Raw genomic sequence first — 21,796 nt, 5'->3', positions numbered from 1 at the left:
TTCTATTACACAAAGATTTGGAGCACCCCCTGTAGTAACTCTGAAGACCCCTGTATTGTGGTATCTCTTCATGAAAAATGTCCCAGCCATCTTCTTGGTCCTGGTCACACTGAGCTGATGCCCCCTAGAGGTCACTTAAGCTTGTTTCAACACCAATTCAAGCACCAGGTGTTAATTTACTGTAGCATCATTGGAATTTTACAGCTTCATCTGTTTAAACTGTCTGCAATTTTGGAAACCTTGTACTACAGTACTGTATGTCCAAAACTGGTTCTACAATGCATTGGTTCAACATTTATAAAACCCACAGACTTAAGGTCTATCTGTTTATTATGAGTTGAACATTTTGAAAATAAGTTGAAATACGGAGATACAAGGTTTCTCCCCAACAGCGAACAGTCTAGGGATTTTGTATACTTCAACTTGTGTTCATATTGCAGACTTCCTCTGGTCTTAGCATCAGTCTCTTTTTTTATGCTTTTATCACTGGGCATGTTTTATTGCTTTTCCCCTGTCTGCTAACTAACCAATGTCCCATCTTGTATAACAAATTGTTTGGAATTGAAGTTGACTCTATTCAAACAATTATGTACTAGTATGCTTGGTCTTTGCCTTGGGTCTAGACAGTTAATTATCCTCATTATAATACCAAACGACATCCATCTGTAATTTTATCCCTGTGGGGCTAGGCCCGGTTTAAAAAAAGTGTTTGCAAATACTTTCATAAGTTTGTTTTAGTCTACTTTAAATTTGCCAAACGTGCCAAAAGGTTTAGGTTATTGCATGAAGTCAATTTATCTTTTAATAGTCATGATGCGGTCAGACCGGCCCAGCTGGCCTGGTACTCTGTGGTAATGAAAAGAAACTCAATGAATTATTTTGTAATACTGTTTGACCTGGGTGTGTTCATTACAGTGATACTGTCAGCACTCCAGTGGCCTCGATTTTCTGCTAATAATAAAAACACTGCAAATTTAGAAAGGGCTGCATGGCACACAATGGGCTTGAACAAAATATAATCATGCCCCCCCCCCCCTTCCCACACACTCAGATATTATGGGAACCATGGGCGCTTGGCAGGACATCTCGCTCATTTGGCCCTCATAAATGTGACATTAAGTGCCAGTGACAGGGCCAGAGAGGCTGGGCACTGGAGAAGTCTGTCCTGATTTGTCCTGCCCACACTGCCTCTCACTGTCCCAGTGTCCCCTAGCCTGGCTCCTGTCCCTCAAACGCTAGCCTGCCCTGGAATGAAAATAAATTAAAATTCAGGCCCACTGTCCCCCATGATGTCACAGCCAACACTAGTGTCCTTTGGCAATATTTCAAAACTCACAGTGCAAATAGCAGATCTAATAGCTATTTTAGCTATTAGTCCGTTGTACGATGAAGTATATAGGGTTTAAGTGGATAACCATCTGCAGTTTACATGCCCCTTCCCCCACCCCCACCCCCAGTCCCTGCATACTTTCTCTAATTCGCTAATTCAATTCAGAGGGTCCTTAACCACTTAAACCTTGTACACTTCATTAACCGGGGTCCCCCATGAGTCTTCCTTGGTCCCCTCCTTTCCCTCTACAACAAAGTTCTTGCTGAAAATAGATCTACAAGCTCCAAATGTGACACGTTTAGGTCACTTTTGTTATGTTCACTTATAATGACATGCCCAGGGACGCTATCCACAACTTTCCAACATCCCATAGTGCATTGTGCAGAAGTTGGACGGAGCTTCCGGCGCCGCAGGCGAGTGTGATCTACAAGCTCACAACGGTTGCATCTGCGACGCGACGTGAGCTTGTATGTCTGCTGTTAACCGGAAGTGTGGTGCAAAACATTCTCCAGTAAATTCCCGCGGAAAGAGGTGGATAGGATAGGTTTGTGTGGTTAACTGCATGGCAAGCAGATTATTCGGAACCAACACTAAATAAATAATTTACTGTCTTTGCAGAATAAATCTAATTTAGATCAGTTTTTACGCACGCACGCACGCAGAGTCGCAGACACACACACACACACACACACACACACACACACACACACACACACACACACACACACACACACACACACACACACACACACACACACACACACACACACACCATCCCATTTGAAATGCGGGACTCATTAGCATACACTGGACTACACCTAACTATTATATGTATAAGCCATGGCGTCCTATCCTAGGGAAACTCTGTCAGCACAGTCTTTGGAAAATTCCTAACTTTTCACCCCTGCACACACCCACACCCAACTATAATAAAACATGTTATTTCCTCTCAAACACGTCTCCAGACAGCACCCAATTAGCTGCTGGATTCCTCAGTTCATCAGTCACAAACAAAGAAATGTCAAAAAGCTTTTCCAGGCATCAGTCTTTCATCTTCAATCCCACAAAGTGCCAACATTTGCACTTTATGACGCAGCTTACAACAAATGACACTGAAGGCCAATCACACGCACACACATCAACTCTCAGGGTGTCCAGATGTAAATTAAATTGCTTTACTTTAAAGTTATGATAAATGCCATTGCAGTAAGCTACTCTGATCTTCTTATTTTTTGTTGCATCCACAAACAAGACAAAACCCGGTTATGTCTGGAACCGATATGGGCAATGTGTGAAATTGTAGGCAATTTGTTAGAAGTAGCCATATGTGAAATGCTGATATGAAGTGTTAATCTGCAATGTGTTGTAGTGGTCTCAGTTAAACAACAAAGTGTACTTAGCTGTTGATTAAAAAAGGTTATGATGTAGTTACAAGAGCAATACTTTCAGGAATTCACATTATAGACACACCCACTGACTATTCCTCTAACAAAGTGCCCACAATTCCACACATTGCTCAGCTCCAGCCAGGGTTGGATTGATCAAATAATGTCTTAAACATGTTACTATAAAGTGCTGCCAAATAGAGGTTCGTTCACTGAACTCATCTTGAACCGAAGAACAAACTAACTAGAATAATTTGTAATGACTGTGACAGAAATAACATATGTTGACCTACCAAGAAATAACTTTCTTGCAGACTTGAGACTAAACATATCCTACCTTTTACATAGTTGGATATAACTGCCACCGTAGGTCGCATTTAGTATGAAAACCTGCAGATCATGTCTGTCGGTCCGTCCGTGCGTCACACCTCATGTCACCCTCCATACACGGCCAAGACATGGAGCTGGCCAATACCTCTACATCTGACCTCACGGACTCCAGATATGGACATAGCTGACCTGTTCTGACATCACAATGATGACTCGACCAAACAGATTAATAGTTTAACACCTGCTTCTTCACTGTGCCGTATTAAGAAGCTCTGATGTTTCACCGCGACCTCGCCCTTAGGGCGTCTTACTGGTTAAATGTTTAAATGGACTTTTCTTGCATCTAGTTCTACTGGTCAGGGGAACCACTCTTAACAGAATGGGTTTGCCGCTCTGACATCACGCTCTGGCTTGATGTCCCTTTTATGCCCTTATATTTTATGCCTATATATAGTCGACAATGTGATGTCAGAACATCACACTTGCAAATTAATTACGTCCTTGTCCCGTTTTATGCCCGTATATGGAGATCCCTGTACCGATGTCATCAATATCAAGGGCATATCTGGGAATGCCCATATTTGGTAATGCATGTGGCGACATCACATTGTTGACTACAATGCAGGAATCTCCATATATGGTTAACTGGTCTGATATACGTATATCACTGGCCAGATGGTCAAGAACTGGCGCAACATCGCCCTTTAGGGCATGTCTTACTAGTAGTAGTAAGTCTCTGTAACACACACATACATACACTTCTGATAGCTTTACTACTGTTCTACTCTGTGATTGGCTAGTCCATTATAGGCCAACCAACTTTACTACTGTTCTACTCTGTGATTGGCTAGTCCATTATAGGCCAACCAACTGACTTGTTCACTCAACCAGCCATACTGACATGCTCAGATGTACAGTAAAGGCTATCCTGCAGTTCCAGTCTAAAAAGTAGCCGTCTGCTGGCTCTCTCATGCATGGTTCTACTGTCTATATCTATAATATATAGTAAGAGACTTGTTTGTCCTTAGAAAGCCTGGTAAATGCTGCCCTGTCATAGCTGTGTGATCAGTTTAATGAAAGCATGCATGCGCCACCTTGTGTTTAAATAATAGGCTACACTTTTTCTCAGACAAGTTATAATATATATTTTTTTAAATACATTATTGATAATTGACATCGACATAAGACGTCAGCATTTCCGTGAATAAGCCTGTTTGTGCGAAATTTTGCACGCTGCACATTTGTTTTTTAAAAAACCTTTCGCATAATTTTGAGCAGAAAGATTCTAGAATGTGTCCTGGGACAACTATGCTGCCCTACAAAGACAGAGTGCAGTAACTACGTTTTCGGACACACCAACTTATTTGTGTCGCCCAAAGGTCAAATTAGCCTCCATTAGATATTGGGGGATGAACATTTAGCTCAAGAACAGATGTACAATCAGTGTAATATCACTTATATGCCTTTATCTCGTTTGGCTGATCAGCTGTAACACTTTTAAACCCATTTTTTTGTGAAATTCTTGTACGTAGTTACTGCACTCTGCCTTTGTAGGGCAGTATGGATAAATTGATTCTTCCACAAATGTAAACGTAAATTTCTGCACAATATTGTGTTTACTGTTTACCCTTCACTTGAACGAGGCCAGAAGTGTCAGTGTTATGTGCTGTTCTGGGAAGTGCTGACTGCGGGCCCTGCAGCGCTGAGTCACAGGCCAGACAGGGGCGTCACAAGGGGGGGGGGAAAGTGGGACTGAGTTACTAGGGCCCAAGGTGGAGGGTCCTTAATTATTTTATACACTTTAACTATTGAAAAATAGCAGATCTACAAGCTCACAGCGCGGCACCGAGTGCCGCGCTGCAAGCTTGTAGATCTGCTATTTTTGAAAAGTCGTGAAAATGTGTGCAAATCTTTGAATATATATGTATTTTTCAAGCGAACATTTGTAACTCAAATTTTGCTTCTGGGGGGTCCCTGGAACTAAATATTTTGAGATGGGGGTCCGTGGCCAAATACATATCATTTTGGAGGTCCTTCACATGAAAAGGTCTGAGCACCACTGACATAGAAACATGGGTCTTTCAAAAAACCTTAGAAGGATTTGAAATATTCAAAGATTTTCAAGATTTTTCAAAAATAGCAGATATACAAGCTCACAGCGCGGCACCGATTTCAATAGTTAAAGCACAGGGGCCCCACAGTGAATCGTTGTACCCAGGGCCCAGAATTTGGTGCGACACCGACCCTGCTCAAAGAGGACAGGTCCATAATGAGTGGAAAGCTGGCGACCAGGCTGAGAGCAGACACACAGCCTCAGTCCAGAGCTATAATAGACCAGGCTGAGAGCAGACACACAGCCTCAGTCCAGAGCTATAATAGACCAGGCTGAGAGCAGACACACAGCCTCAGTCCAGAGCTATAATAGACCAGGCTGAGAGCAGACACACAGCCTCAGTCCAGAGCTATAATAGACCAGGCTGAGAGCAGACACACAGCCTCAGTCCAGAGCTATAATAGACCAGGCTGAGAGCAGACACACAGCCTCAGTCCAGAGCTATAATAGACCAGGCTGAGAGCAGACACACAGCCTCAGTCCAGAGCTATAATAGACCAGGCTGAGAGCAGACACACAGCCTCAGTCCAGAGCTATAATAGACCAGGCTGAGAGCAGACACACAGCCTCAGTCCAGAGCTATAATACAACACAGGGATTAGTTGGCCTACTGACGGGAAGCTCTACTTCACAACATGCATTAACCCTGCATCATAAATTCATAATCCCCTTTGACAGGGCTAACGTTGTACATTACTGTTACCATTTAGGCATTTGACCCAGTGGTCCCCAAACAATGGGACAACAGTGACCCATTTTTGGGCCATAATCAACAATTTAAGGACTTTTTAATACCTCTAAAATTATAAATTAAACGTTGTCCAAATTGTCAAATATATAGGGGCAGAAATTGTGAAAATAGCGCGAGGCGTTGTGAGCATGTAGATCTGCTATTTTCACAATAGAAAGTATATATATATTTTTTTTTCGACTTTCTCTGGTGGGAGTCAACTTGTGTAATGAAGTTGACTGAGTCAACTTGTCGACTTTTTCGTTAATGCCCTGCTAGTATATTGTCATATTAAATACTTGCATATCAATGTCAAAAGATTTACCAAAAACAAGCTTTACAAAAAATAATTGCCACATTAGGGATGGGGAGATGGTTTTAATTATAATAACGGTAGCGATGTTGCAATCATAACAACGGTCAGTCCAAGACCGAAACATTTCCCTTAATCTAAAGACAGCACTACCCAGCCTTCTCTCAGCACCTTAACAATATCCAACGTGTTAAACCAAATGGAACCCAAAATCTAGATGTAATAATACTGTAAAGGGCCGTTCACAAGTAACAATCACTATAACTACTACTATAACGTTGTCCACAGTCACCCCACAAATATAACGGAGACAATGGTGAACGATATAGTTATCATTATAGTGCACATTGTGAATGGCCCTTTAGAGAGAATGATGCAGTTATTAATATGATTGGCACTCCTTGCAATTGAACATATAATTCAAAATTTTCCCATAGAATAAGACTGTAAAAAGGTGCCCCTGATTCCCACACAACACAAAAATATACCATTTAAAACTGTGAATGTCATTGGTATATATCAATAATTGCATCACGGAACTAACAAGGAACTCATTTTGAAACAAAAGGACTTCTTCATGTAATGAAAAAAGTGTATATAATGGGATCAATGGCATGCAGTGGTCATGTACAAATAAAATACAAGGAAGGTGACTCTCTGGGAATCTTTAGTTTCCTATCCGTGTGACTGGACGTACACTCGTACAGTAAAATAAAAAACAGGCCTTTTTTGTCACGTCAAACTGCAGCGATGCTATAACAACGTCGTCCTGTTCTGTGCTACTTCATACACTGACACACCGTCATCCTTTGTTGACGACGTGCTCCAACCAACGGACTCACTTTGGAAACAGTTTGAACCAATCAGCAATCAGAACTGTCCAGCTGCTGTCCCTCAGTAGCTCATCACTTTTGCAGCTCCAAGCGTCAAAAAGCAAAGTATTCCATTTGTCATCGTCCGGTCTCAACATTACTGGTAGGCAAGCAGTGCAGGGAAAAAACACCCAACAACATATTTTGTTTCTTGGAGGAAAAGATTCTCTGCTGCTGGCTGTCCTGTTTGTGCTCTCACATGAAGTCATCAGAGTCATTGCCATCCTGGAAGAGACAAGAGTTATGTTCACGTTATGTTAAAACGTTCAAAATGAAGCAGGCTGATTTACAACCGTGAAGACGATACTGACCTCGTTAGTTTGCATTTTGTCACTTGTCATGAGAGAAGAATAACTCCTGGAAAACATACCAAAGAAGTGTCAATATGTAGCCTAATTTATATAGACCACTAGAGGGCACACTTAGCACACAACATTTTAAATGAAAACTCTTAGCCAAGTACAGGGTTCCCACTTCCCACACATTTTTACCAATTAATTTCCAAAACTTTTCCAGAATATTTAACCTAATTTCCAGGACCATATAACAATAATTAAGTAAGTAAGTAAGCTTAAGTAAGCTCAATAACAAGTCGCTTACTCCTATGCGCAATGCCTAAAGACAACATTTTCAGGCTGTGACCCCCAAAATAATCATATTTGAACTGGGGACCCGGCACCCTGAGTTGACGAATTTTGTATAATACGTTTCTATTGTGAAGAGGCGTTGTGAGCATGTAGATCGGCTATTTTCACAATTTCTGCCTCTAATATTTGACCCATGTTTAATGTCATTTCAGAGGTATTAACAAAATCAATAACCAATGAATAGCTATTTTTTCAGGACCTTCCAGGACCCTTGATAAATTCCAAAACTTTTCCAGTACTAGAAAAATATTTTTCAGATTTCAAAACATTTCCAGGAATTTCATGACCGTGGGAACCCTGCTAGTATTTTTCTCCCAATTTAGTCATTATGCTAGTTAATTCCTCCCACTGTTTTCCACTGGTGTTTCACCCTATTGGCTCCCATGCCAGTGAGGAGCCCCCACTGGGAGGATGGGGGTCTTACTTCTCCCGTTCAACATTTCCCACTGACGGGCACCACGCCAGCCTGTGCAGCTATGGATTTGATTATTTATTTATAAATCTATTCACCAACAATAAAAGACTATACCAGTGGTCTGGCGTGCATTGACTATGACTCACACCACGGTATACGTGACATTACTGCCCAACATTTTCCAAAGCATATTATAGTTTGTAAGAATTTCAAGGAAGCCATTAGATTACACCTTGCAGAGAATTAAAATGTGGGGCAGTAGAAAGCTCACAGATGTATTTATATTATAGGAATGAGCAACACAGCCAAACGTGTGGGTAGCGCCTGCAATACTGTATTGTTCAGTATTGGTGTTCACCTTTGTTGCTTGGTGCATTGAATGATTGCACTCTCGCACAATAATAAGAAAAATACAAAACAACACATATTGGCAATTTTTTACACCAGAGAGAATGCCAGCGGAACAGTATTGCAGGCCATTTTGGCACATCTTTGGGGGACGCGACCCACACGTTAATCTGTGCTGCTCATTCCACGAATGCCGATGCTTACAAGCTGTACCTTGTTCTAAGGGAGACTAATGAACGCTAAAAATGATATAAAACACAATACCAATTGGTATTATTAACACCTTCTAAGCCTGGCCGTACTCCCTCGGACTTCCTACTGGGTCCCATCAGCCACGCCGTCTATTCCCGGACTTTTGATATAAATTATAATAAAAAAAAAAAAAACATCGGAAATTCTTCTCTGTGTCTTTTTGGAGCGATCTGAAAGGGTTAATATGCTCTGACAGTCATTTTCTGGTGCTGGGTGTGATACTCCTAATATCCAGCAGGCCACGCCGTTGACTCACATTCTGGATGGATGGCTGGCCAGGAGGAGCCTCATCCTCTCCCCAGTGTTGAAACTCAGCAAGAAGCTCAAACAAGATGGCTGGTCTTTGTCTCTGTTCGTGGATCGCGGTTTCAATCACGTTCGGGCGCCGCTTCTCTATCGCTCCTTTCCCTGCTTCGCCGCACGTAAACGAATGGAATTGATCTCCCCTCCGCCTCGCCAAAGTAAGATCGCCGACCTCTGCAGGATGAATATGTACGCTGTGTCGAGCACTCCAGTACGTGTTGTTATCATGTGGGCTTTGTTTTTTTAAAACATGTTTGTAAATAAATGGCTTATTTCTTCGGCGCTACCTCTGTTCAGAGGGTTCTGCCGCGGCTTGCAACGTGTTAAAGGGGAGATATACAGTAATGGACCAAAGTTACTTTTCCTAACCTTTTGGACGTAGTTTATACTGTATATACTATATATAATATTGCCTCATATAACAAGCATTCTCTGGAACAAATCATATTGAACTGTTTGCTGCTTAATGTGTCTAAAGGCCCATTCCCACTGGGCCAGATAACAGATAAAAAAAATCTCTTTCTCCAGATATTTTTCCATTCAAGTGGATGGTAGATACAGATAAAAACTATATTCAGATATTCTTTTTTATCTTTGATAGATATTTTTTGTTATCTGTATCTACCATCCACTTGAATGGAAAAATATCTGGAGAAAGAGATTGTTTTATCTGTTATCTGGCCCTGTGGGAATGGGCCTTAAATTGGATCAATGATATATCAAAAAGCACATCTAATTGTTTTCACAGGGTGAGATGTACACTCCCAGAGCGGATCAATTTGAAAAGTCAAGCTGAAAATAGTCCCTGGAGCAAAGATTGATTTATGAACAAAATTCTAACAAAAAATGCCAAACCCATATACATGTGCCTACCATACCGGTATAGTCCTTTTAAAAGTGAAAATGTCTTTAGGGCAAACAGCTTTTAATTGTCAACCTACTTGAGTTCCTCCATCTCTTTCCTCCTTTTCAACTCCTCCTTCTCATTCTTCTTGTGTTCCTGCAGCTGAGCCTTCTTCTCGTTCCTCTCCTCTCTGTCTCTGGATTCCTTCTCGGCCGCCAGGTCGGGGTATCTCTCATCTTTCGTCTTCTCCAGCCGGTTCACGATCTCATTCACCTTCTTCTCCACGGCCACAATCTTCACCTGCGGAGCGAAGCACACAGATCAGTTGCACTGCTCTTTATTGTTATTTAGCACAGTGGTTCTCAACCTGTGGGTCGGGACCCCCAGGGGGGTCCCCAGATTATTTTGGGGGGTCCCTAGATGATTATCTTAATGTGCAACATTGTTTTTTTTTTTTCACTCAACAGTAAACACATCAACAACGTTTGAGTGTATAGAGGGTATCTGCACATTTCTAAAGTGAGCAAGTGCTGAAATTAATAATTAACTAGAAGCAGTGCTCTTCCGAGCACAGGTCTCCACCAGGCCACACAAATCGGCCTGTTATAGCGCCACCATGAGGCTGATTTTAAAAATGTGGGGCAGAGGTTCTGAATTAGCATCCAGGGAGTGTGTGTGCTCAGTTTGGCAGCGATCGGGCCAACGGCGCCGGAGATTAGCTGGTAACAACCAGGCCACACAAATCGGCCTGTTATAGCGCCACCATGAGGCTGATTTGAAAAATGTGGGGCAGAGGTTCTAGATTGGCATCCAGGGAGTGTGTGTGCTCAGTTTGGCAGCGATCGGGCCAACGGTGACTGAGATTAGCTGTTCACAAACTGCGAGGACGCACGGACGCACGCACGCACGGACGCACGGACGGACGGACGGACGGACGGACGGAGGGGAAAACATACTCTCCCTCAGCCTTCGGCTGGTGGAGACAATAATGCTGCTATTTGTTCCAACAGCTTTATACCCTGTATGTCGAGCTATTTTCAAATGGCCAAAATGTGTATAGGCTACAATAACAGCTGAAGTGGTTAATGTATGTTTTGGACTATTAAAATCAAATTAAAATCTACAAAGCAATAACTAAAGTTTTGAAATAAATGTTGGCCTAGTGGAGTAGAAGTTAAAATGTTGGAAATTGGATTTACTAAAGTAAAGTACAAATAACCAAGTTCTCCAAGTTAGAATGTATGTAAACGTTTGTGTTCTCGTGCCAATAAAGCTTCTTTGAATTGAATTGTGCTCTCTACTTCCCCATGTGGCGGAGTCAGGTCATTGCAGGTTAGAAATTTATTTAGAACTTGAATATCTCAAAAGTAGTATTTCAGCATGGCATCATTCTATAAGCCATATCTTCAAAACTGTTGGGTCAATCTCCACAACCAATATATCATTTTGTAGCTATGATTCCCAGCTTTCAAATGAAATGAAAAACAATTCAATGACTAGCCGTCAGCCGCACTGGGACACATATATAAAATGTCACAATGCGACATTTACACGCGACAATGCTGTACCCCCTCCAACTGTATATTATGTTCCCCATTTTCAACAGTTTTTATTTTATTTGTGACACTTGCTTTGGCAATGTAAACGTATGTTTTCTCATGCCAATAAAGCTCCTTTGAATTGAAAATAGAATTGAATTGAATCTTGACCTTCGGGTCACAATTCTTGTCAAATCCTTATGTGAGACGTGACCTTTGACACAATCTAAATATCTCAATAGAGCAGGGAGGTAGGGCTGTCACGATATGACATTTTACATGACGATTAATTGTCACTCAAATAATTGGCGATTAACGATTTAATTGTGTTTTTGCCGTTGATAATTACATTTCTGTTTGGCTTTTAGGCTTTGAAATTGTACATGGTAGATATGACACATAACCTAAATATACAAAGAAATTACTGACATATTTGACAACTTACTACTTGAAAAATAACTTTGATAGTGGAAATAGCCGCGATGCGACGCGTTGTGAGCTTGTAGATCTGCTATTTCCACTATTTCTGATTTTTTTCAACATTCACGATTATGACGATTATGACAAAATAATTGCGATAATGTCAAATAATCACGATTAGACGATTATGTAATAATTGTGACAGCCCTACAGGGAGACATATTATATTGTATCAACATAGCTCCTTTTTTCATACACCATGTTAGCCCAACAGATTACACAGAGGCTTGTGCTGGTTTTCTTACCTCTTTTTGTCGATAGAATCCGATCTGTCCGACGTCCATGTCTCCAGTCTTCTTCAGATTAGCCCACGGCGTGTAAACCACGTTGATGTTGTTCATCTTGCAGCCTGTCAACACATACGAATAACAGTCAGTCTTGCTACAGGGACAATGTCAAAGCTCAAGCAACCTTTGAAAACAAGAACTTAAGAGAAGACTGCATTTCATTCCTGAAATGCAGTTATTAGTAGGGTAATTGCAGCAGCCAACATTTGGATAGACGGTAGCTACATTAGAAGGAAGCTACACTTGTATATATTTGTATATACTGTTACATGTGCGCATGTTTATTATCGCTTATAAACTATTTGTGAGTTTGTTTGTCGGACCGTTTTTCACGTTATGTATTATAAATTATAAAGCTGTTATGTAAAATAAATTGAAAAAAATATATATATATATAATAATAATAACAAATAAATAGAAGGAAGCTACGTTAGATTATCACACAACTCACAACAAAACTGAAACAAAATAGACAACAGATCAGATCCCCAAAACTGAACACATCAGATGTGCAATGCGCTTTCAGGGCCCATCATTATTTAATTAGGGTAATAATAATAATGATAATTAAAAAAAATTATATATATATATATATCAAAGAATAATTGGTTGGCACAGATCTTGGTTTAGCCTCTGCAGCAGTACATATTTGTTGTGTATTTTCAGTTCCATACTCATTATGGAACTGAAAAATGATGGTGGTCTGGGGAGCAACGTGCAAGGCACTGATGCCACACTAGTGATGATGCAGTGAAAAGAGCTTTACCCTGTATGCTGTTGTTTTTCACCAGCTGTGCACAGTCAATCAGCACCTCTTTGGGAATATCATCTATCGTCTTACCCTGAAGATAAGAGGAGAAAGCACAGATTCATGGCCGCAAGCGGGAGTAGCGTTTCATAACGTCGTTGTCGGGTGGAAACCTTGTATCCCTAAGTTTCAAATTTGTATGTTCTTTGGCAAAGTAAAGCCCTGCTTCATCACACAAGGCCGTCGCACAAAAGTAGTGAAAACAGACGATCTACAAGCACACAACGCCTCGCGTTGTGTGCTTGTAGATCGGCTGTTTTCACTAGTTTAAATCATGTTTAAAATGAAAAATGCAAAACAAACGGTTTTGGACATACAAGGTTTTCACCCGAAATCACATTATATCGAGTTTCACCCTCAACATTGGATTAACATTTTTGTTTCGTTCCATGATTATATGGAGACTTGTTGACACCTTTGGCATTCTCAGGTAAACGTGAGCCGAGGACAGCTTATCCACATGAAACCTGGGGAAGAAATTACAGACCGTTTAGTTTACCAAACTATTCTAGATGATTTTCATCAAAGGAAATCACAAGTAATAAACAACATAGTTATGTTAACACTTGGAAATATCTAAAATAGAAACAAATATTTCATAATGAAATAAATCACTCACCAGATGTCCTCGGGCCATCCATACTTGATTAGATCCTCGTCTGTTGGAAAACAATAGATGAAACTCATGAAACATCACATTTGCAACATTTAACAAGTATCTGAGTCATAGTCAGCTCTGTGTGTGTGTGTGTGTGTGTGTGTGTGTGTGTGTGTGTGTGTGTGTGAGAGAGAGAGAGAGAGAGAGAGAGAGAGAGAGAGAGAGAAAGTTACAACAATGATATTGTTAATGTTGCATAGTAATTCATTTACTTACTCTCATATTTGTCCTTCCCCATATATATTGTGTGGGGAGGGTCCACCACTACAAAACAAGGAATACAATAATTAAAGACTGATTATTATCAATGAGCTATAATAATCTCTGCCACAACAAGGAGTTGGCACACTGAATTTCCCCCTTGGGATAATAAAGGTATCTATCTATCTACAGTTAAAAACACCTTGAGTGTTGTTTATATAACTTTAGTCCACAGACTCCACACCCAAAATATTGTGAGATAAAATGAACCCTGCTGGTTTTACTAACCTAGCTTACTGTACTTACCAGCACTTGTGAAATAAAACACCATCTTTGAGTGGATAGAAGTTCAATTCTAACGACCGCAGGGTGCTACGCGTATTAGGGCGTGTCAGATGTGTGAACCAGTAACGCTCTGGCTGTTCTTCATAAAGGAATTATGAGTGTAAAACACTAATAACTACAATAATAATAGTGTAACTGCAATAACTGTACACAGCAGAAAGCTACTGACAGCGCTGTCTCGCATGTACAACACGTGACCCCGGAAGTTGTTTGGAGGCGTTCTGTTAGAAGTGCGCATTACTGCCACCTACTGGACCAGTCCAGACTGTGAAACAGGAGATTATTCATTGTGCAGATATTTAATTAACTAATAAATGAATAACAACAAACTACACGAAATATAAGTCAGTTTGTTTAAAACAATGTGATTAGTTTCATGGCGGGATGCTTGTGCAAGTTGTGCGTATCCACTCAGCGCTTTTGTATCTCCATACACTGCTCTCTGAATCCACTATTCCGCCAAAGAAAGAAAAGCAGACCTACAAGCTCACAACGCGTCACTTCGCTACGAGGCTGTGAGCTTGTAGATCTGAGGCGACCCAGGAAGTTGTTGATGCTCAGTTCAGTTCACGTCACAAATGTTCCCATAGCCCGGAGGAATCTCATCTCCAGGAGATGAAAATATACACCGGCTTTCAATGGGACATGTCCATAGCGTTATAAGAAGAAGGACATGTCATGTAACCGTACTGTACATATTTATTATATTTTCTCATTTGGAGTGTCGGAGACTCGGAGACGGGCGGTTGCCTATGGCAACCAGCAAGCCAATAAGAGCGCGACCATCTCTCCGGGCTATGGGACCACAATAAGATTACATGAGTCTCTGGCAGCCGCCCCGCGCGCGGTATTTGAAAACATTGTGGTGCAGTTTGTTAGGTCCGTGAACTGAGCAAATATAGAACTTCCGGTGTCAGAGCGGGCAAATATAAGACTTCCGGTTTGAAGCATTCGCCTTCAAAATAAAATAAAAATAAAATTTCACATTTTTGAGCGGGTGGCTGCACTGGAAAGCCATCAAATTTTTATTTTACACCTCTCCCGCTTAGCGGAGAGTGTGGTGTGGTAGAGGAGGTCTCCCCGAACGCGTGCGTGTGTTCAAAGTGCCGACGCAGCGAGCCGTCTGCTCTCCAGCGCCAACTAGAGTTTGAAAATGTCTGAAAAATGGTACTTTTTCTACGTCTAGCCACACTGGAAGGCCATCAAATTTTTATTTTACACCTCTCCCGCTTAGCGGAGAGTGTGGTGTGGTAGAAGAGGTCTCCCCGAACGCGTGCGTGTGTTCAAAGTGCCGACACAGCGAGCCGTCTGCTCTCCAGCGCCAACTAGAGTTTGAAAATGTCTGAAAAATTGTACTTTTTCTATGTCTAGCCACACTGGAAAGCCATCCAATTTTTATTTTACACCTCTCCCGCTTAGCGGAGAGTGTGGTGTGGTAGAGGAGGTCTCCCCGAACGCGTGCGTGTGTTCAAAGTGCCGACGCAGCGAGCCGTCTGCTCTCCAGCGCCAACTAGAGTTTGAAAATGTCTGAAAATGACACTTTTTTGAGTGGGTGGCTGCACTGGAAAGCCATCAAATTTTTATTTTACACCTCTCCCGCTTAGCGGAGAGTGTGGTGTAGTAGAGGAGGTCTCCCCGAACGCGTGCGTGTGTTCAAAGTGCCGACGCAGCGAGCCGTCTGCTCTCCAGCGCCAACTAGAGTTTGAAAATGTCTGAAAATGACACTTTTTTGAGTGGGTGGCTGCACTGGAAAGCCATCAAATTTTTATTTTACACCTCTCCCGCTTAGCGGAGAGTGTGGTGTGGTAGAGGAGGTCTCCCCGAACGCGTGCGTGTGTTCAAAGTGCCGACGCAGCGAGCCGTCTACTGTCCAGTGTCCAATTTGTAAAGGCTATGCACTTCAGTGAGCGGCATTTATCTATTAGATGTAAAAAAAAAAGTCATTAAAACTTTATTTTTACACAGAATCATTATTTTCGTTGTATAGCTTTAATTAAATGGTTAATCTATATTTTTAATGTGTATATCATATACAAATTATTCGTTTTTCAATTACGTTAGGGGTACTCTTATTCTGAAGAGATCGCCACCGGAAGTCTTATATTTGCTGACACTAAATTTGTTCACGGAACATAGCCCGAACAAGCCCAGTTTGTTTGCAGCCGAGAGTGAAGACCCGCCAAGACAACCAACACCGATCTGTATTAAATACACGTTTTTACTGCTGACAACTGGATCCTATTCGGTAGGTCGATTTACTTTCATTAACACTGATCTCTTATTGTTGTTATAGATTAGCTTCATCATGTTTGCTTGTAGTATTAGGACGGTTGTTGTGCAACGCGAAGTAGTGGATGATGTCGTGGGACGGCGCGCGGCAAACAGTGTCAGAGTTGTCACTTCATTTAGGTTGTTTTAGGTTACACACAAATCCAACTGATCAAAGAAACTTGACTTGGATTATTTTATTTCAACTGTTAGTTCTGGTCCAGAGCATTAGTGAAGCTAAGGGGACCAGTTCAGAACTATGAACTAGAACACTTAGCAGTAAACTGCTAACCATCTCTGGGCCAAATGAATCCATCTCCCCACAACTGTGTTCTATCCGTCTGTCATTCAATGTTAGATCCCTAAAGGACCACTTAACCTCTGGGACAACCAGATCTTATTTTATTGATGTTTGGGACACGATCAACACAATCCTGTCCTGTGTTATTTTTCTGTGTTCAATCAGTGTTTTTAGATATTATTTTAGTATTTCAGCATGCTACAAAGCATCATATACTGCATCATTTGATGCAGTATATAATGCTTTGTAGCATGACATTGCATCATTTGATGCATCATAATGATGCTTTGTAGCATGCTGAAATACTAAAATAATCTAAAAACACTGAACACAAAAAATAACTAAGATCTGGTTGTCCCAGAGGTGAACTGGTCCTTTATGTGGTTTCCTGTGTAAATAAGCCAAGTGCTTTCTAGGATCTCCTTTTAGTTGACCTTGTACCAGTGAACTGTACCGTCATGAAACTACCTTTTTATCTTTGCAAACTTCAAATAAAGTCTTCAATCAATCAATCAATCAATCAAACAGTGGGTATTCTGGGTTATAGTCAAGGACCCACAAGCCCAAAAGCTCAAGGAATAGGGGTGATATCTGTGATGTCTTGCCGTACGTTTTATTTCTGTTTTATCTATTAGTTTGGTCATTAAGGTTCACAACTTCTCAACTTCACTATAATACAGGAAAAGAAAAATATTAAAAAAAGAAAATAAATGTGCTTTAAGTAGCATGTGAGGGGTCAAACTAGGGGTTCGTCATGATTCTGAATCCATTGCAAGAATTTGTTTTGCATGAAAAACATTCCTAGGGCAAAATATCGGCCCCCCAAAACTGTGAAAAGTGAAGATTTTTTGATGACTCGTAATTTTTTCCAATTTTGGGGGGCCAAAATTTAGCCCAAGGAATGTTTTTCATGCAAAACAAAGTCGATGGGACAGTGAATATACAAATGGCCATAACTTTTTTTTCGCGATGTTTCCAGCAGAGCAGGCCTGTCATTCTGTGGACCTTAATGACCAAACTAATAGATAAAACAGAAATAAAAAGTACGGCAGAACATCACAGGTCCTCTCCCATTATCAGGGACTGGGTCCCTGATTATAATGGGTAGCTCTGGTCCATACATAGTGTTAGAACAGTTGTCCTCCTATGGACAGAGCTAGGTAATGGCTATACTCTTGTGTTTTGTATCAAATGTAAAAGCGTGCATATTTTGCTGTGTGTGTGTGTGTGTGTGTGTAGGTGTATTCATGAAAACGATGATCCACACCAGTAGCAGGAAGAGGACACTGCCCTCTCCCGACTCTGACAGGTGACTTATAATATAAATACCATGATGCCATTTTGCAGTCGCTAAATCGCACTGTGGTGAAGAAAAAAAAAGAGCCGGAAGGCAAAGCTCTCTGTCTACCTACCGAGCAATCTTCGTTCCTACTCTCACCTATCGGTCATGACCGAAAGTATAAGGTCGCGCGGGTGCAAACGGCCGAAATGGGTTTCCTCAGACGGGTGGCTGGTATGGGGCTTTTAAGCCGTGACATCATTTTGTGGCCAGAGGAGAATTCTGCCCCCAGAGCATTTTCTGTCCCTCGCTATTTCAACAGATCTGAGACAAAAATAACGACTAAAGTATAATTCTAACACTTTCCTTTCAACAACAAAGAGAAGAAAATGTGTAAATAGTAAAAATAGTAAAAAGATTCACGGAAACTGGGGGCAGAAATTCTCCTCTGCCTACAAAATGATGTCATACTTAACAGCCCTATAGGGTGAGAAGTTCAGTCACCCGAGAGAGACTTGGAGTAGAACCGCTGCTCCTACACTTGGAAAGGAGTCAGCTTAGGTGGTTCGAGCATCTTAGTACGGATGCCTCCCGAGCGCCTTCCTAGGAAGGTCCTTGATGCACGTCCCATTGGGAGGAGACCCCGTGGCAGACCAAAGACCAGATGGAGGGATTATATCTCCAAACTGGCTTGGGAACGCCTCGGTATACTCCCTGAGGGAGTGGAGGAAGTTGCTCGGGATAAGGAAATCTGGAGGTCTCAGTTGGAACTGTTACCCACGCAACCCGATTCCGGATAAGCGGTTGAAGATGGATGGATGGATGATGCCATAATTAAATTCACACCCATAACAGATCTGACCTATTGGCTTCAGACAGACTACTCGGGAGAGTTGACATGTAATGAAGACAAGAAATCCTTACGCTGCTTTTGACCCCCCCCCTCCCCTCCCCCAACACAAACTATTCATCATAGCACATTTATATTTCTCTCTATATGTCTCTTCTGTACTGTGTCAATTTAAGCATTGAACGTTGCCGATACTGTCGAGTGCGACTTACAAGCGAGTGTGACAGATTTGGCAAGTAGGCAACCATAGGCACGGGTGCCAACATTGGCACAGGGGAGGGTGATCACTGGCACACTGGCAGAAGTGTGAGAGAGAGGATTTATATTGTAAAATCAAATATTGTTTTAAACGTGGTCAATTACATTGAAGTCACCCAATTTGCAGCAAATTACATCCTGCACATAATTCTACATTCATTAAAATTCTGAACTGTGACTGGGGAGGGAGTCGGGGAGATAGGTGGGTTATTGTTCTGAGTCTAATGATCATTATAACAACTAGCCCTTACCCGTTCAAAGATATGAGCTCCAAAATGATGTGCAGTGTGTGGGTTATGGGATGTGCACTGTGCATACAGTATATGAGGGATGGAAAGTAACTTTAACTGGTGCTTGCATGATGTAGGAGCATCAATGTAAGAAACCCGTTTCGTTTAATGGCTACAGAGATACTGTCCCCCCCCCCCCCCCCCCCCGTGTGTGTGTGTGTGTGTGTGGGTTTGTGTGTGATTGTGCATGGCCTGAACAACAGCGCCCCTCCCTTAACATGTGTGGTCACAAAAGGTACTGTAGGCTAAATAGATATAGATACACCATAAAAATGCTATTATACAGCATACGATTTGTGAAAGTGACAAACGGGCTTCACAGTTATGTCAGGTGTGTTGATATGCTGATGGTGATGCGATTTCAGATCAATTGCTCCAGCCACTGAGGAGAAACGCTGTTACAGACAGACGGACGGACGGACGGACGGACGGACGGACGGACGGACGGACGGACGGACGGACGGACGGACGGACGGACGGACGGACGGACGGACGGACGGACGGACGGACGGAAAATTATAGTATAGATGTCTTGACAATCAAAATATGTCAGAATTTTGATGTGGTGTCATTAAAATTAATGTTGACATGGCACACTGACTATATAGAAAATAAAAACATGGCACTTAAAAAAGGTTGCTGAGCCCTGCTGTCAGGGGCGTCACACCAAATTCTGGGCCCTGGGTACAAAGATTCACTGTGGGCCCCCCATGAATGTTAACTATTGAAAAATAGCAGATATACAAGCTCACAACGTGGCACCGAGTGCCGCGCTGCAAGCTTGTAGATCTGCTATTTTTGAAAATGTGTGCAAGAAACCCATGTTTCCATGTCAGTGATGCTCAAACTTTTTCATGTGAAGGACCCCCAAAATGATATGAATTTGGCCACGGACCCCCATCTCAAAATATCTAGTTCCAGGGACCACCCCGGAAGCAAAATTTGAGTTACAAATGTTCGCTTTAAAAATACATACTCAAAGATTTGCACACATTTTCACGACTTTTCAAAAATAGCAGATCTACAAGCTTTATATCTGCTATTTTTCAATAGCTAAAGTTACTAGGGCCCCTCCACCTTGGGCCTCAGTCCCACTTTCCTACCCCTTGTGACGCCCCTGCCTGTACACTGAGCCTTGAGAGTTGAGAGGTTTTATTGGTGGCAAAGTTCAAAAGCAGCAACATGGTTTCAGATCTTTGTACAGTAGTTTCCACTTTCCAATGGTCCCGTTAGTAGTTCTCAAAGTGAGGTGCAGGACTACAGTGATGTTACTAGGTTTTCAATGTAATGGGTCCTGGGACCCACAGGTGGTCATTCAAATGGGTCCCAGAAAAGCTTTATGAGTCCTCGATACAATGTTTTCGAGCGCTGTGAGCTTGTAGATCGGCTATTTTCAAAATGTTTGCTCGTTTCTTATATTTATTTTACAATTTGGCTAATGTTTGAACTTAGAACTAGGATTTCTAAATACACTAGGCTACAGACACCCATTTAATTATATTTATATCACTGGGACCCCAATTTATATTAAATGTTAAAATACTAGAGTACAAATGGAACGGGTCCATTTGGTTCCATTTGTTCACTGAGTTACAGACCCATAAAGTTCTATTTGGTTCCTAACTATCATTTATCTGGGGACCCCCTGGAACTCCCTCAAGGACCCAGGACCCCACTTTGAGAACCACAAGTGAAAATAGTTTTTAGCTGTTCCAGGTTTAACTGATAATAAATCTTTACAGTGTTTATCTTAGACAATACATTAAAAAACAAATTAAACTATCTAAACTAATATAGCAACTTAAGTAGAAGAAGTAAGTTATTTTAACATGGACTCCAATGGAGGCCCATCCCCGGGACTCATTTCAGAGTTATGGCCTTATGGCAGGGCAGTGGTCTTCAACATTTTCAGTCCAAGGACCCCTTAGTTGAGAGAGAGAGATGAAGCAAGGAAAGGACCACCACAACCTGTTAATAGATTCCATAATATAGTTTCATCTTTTGACAGCACAATCATCAGTGTATTTTGGATTCATGTCGATTTGTGTTTTCAGATATTTAACCACTTGAACTGCCAATATTAAAACTTGACCTTTCACTCTTTACTTAGTCTACACACCAAAGCTCTTTGCCGAAAATAGCCAATCTACAAGCTCACAACGCCTTGCTTGTTGATCTGCTATTTTTGGACACTAGGGTTCAAGTCGTTAATATAATTTAGGAGGGAAAAAGGTTTCTATCACACAAAGATTTGGAGAACCCGCTGCAGTAACTCTGAGGACCCCCTAGGGGTCCCAGACCCCCTGTTGAAGACCCCTGCCTGATGGGGGTCCTTGAAATGAAAACGTTTG

General features: G+C 41.6%; 2 protein-coding genes across 2 annotated transcripts in view; one reads left to right on the top strand and one right to left on the bottom strand.

Moving 5' to 3' along the window:
• Window positions 1-6,337: 6,337 nt before the first annotated feature.
• Window positions 6,338-14,374, bottom strand: ccdc25 (coiled-coil domain containing 25). The gene is made up of 9 exons (XM_080744368.1): window positions 14,161-14,374; window positions 13,870-13,917; window positions 13,615-13,654; window positions 13,411-13,462; window positions 12,954-13,029; window positions 12,146-12,249; window positions 9,980-10,182; window positions 7,385-7,430; window positions 6,338-7,298 (listed from the first exon to the last, which is right to left on the bottom strand). Exons 1-9 carry the CDS (start codon window positions 14,183-14,185, stop codon window positions 7,269-7,271), a joined length of 624 nt encoding a protein of 207 aa, XP_080600494.1. The 5' UTR covers window positions 14,186-14,374; the 3' UTR covers window positions 6,338-7,268.
• Window positions 14,375-16,361: 1,987 nt separating this feature from the next.
• The window catches only part of LOC308301171 (uncharacterized protein), a gene marked incomplete at its 3' end in the record, with an annotated part of 64,663 nt that continues 59,228 nt past the window's right edge, over window positions 16,362-21,796 (top strand). The window contains exons 1-2 of the mRNA XM_080745064.1: window positions 16,362-16,444; window positions 18,008-18,077. Of these exons, the coding sequence (XP_080601190.1) occupies window positions 18,025-18,077 (53 nt within the window). The 5' untranslated portion in view covers window positions 16,362-16,444; window positions 18,008-18,024. The remainder of the gene's footprint in view (window positions 16,445-18,007; window positions 18,078-21,796) is intronic.

This window comes from Nannobrachium achirus (genome assembly GCF_963921795.1).
Source record: "Nannobrachium achirus genome assembly, chromosome: 16".
NCBI classification, from domain to species: domain Eukaryota; kingdom Metazoa; phylum Chordata; class Actinopteri; order Myctophiformes; family Myctophidae; genus Nannobrachium; species Nannobrachium achirus.
The sequence above is the reverse complement of the archived record's forward strand: the minus strand, read 5'-3'. Positions and strand labels throughout refer to the sequence as shown.

Coding starts and splice junctions, on each gene's coding strand:
- ccdc25 (XM_080744368.1), bottom strand. CDS start 14,185: ATGGTGTTTTATTTCACAAGTGCTG. Junction 13,655..13,869: donor GGGGAAGGACAAATATGAGA/GTAAGTAAATGA, acceptor GTTTTCCAACAG/ACGAGGATCTAATCAAGTAT. Junction 13,463..13,614: donor GGATGGCCCGAGGACATCTG/GTGAGTGATTTA, acceptor TTTCTTCCCCAG/GTTTCATGTGGATAAGCTGT.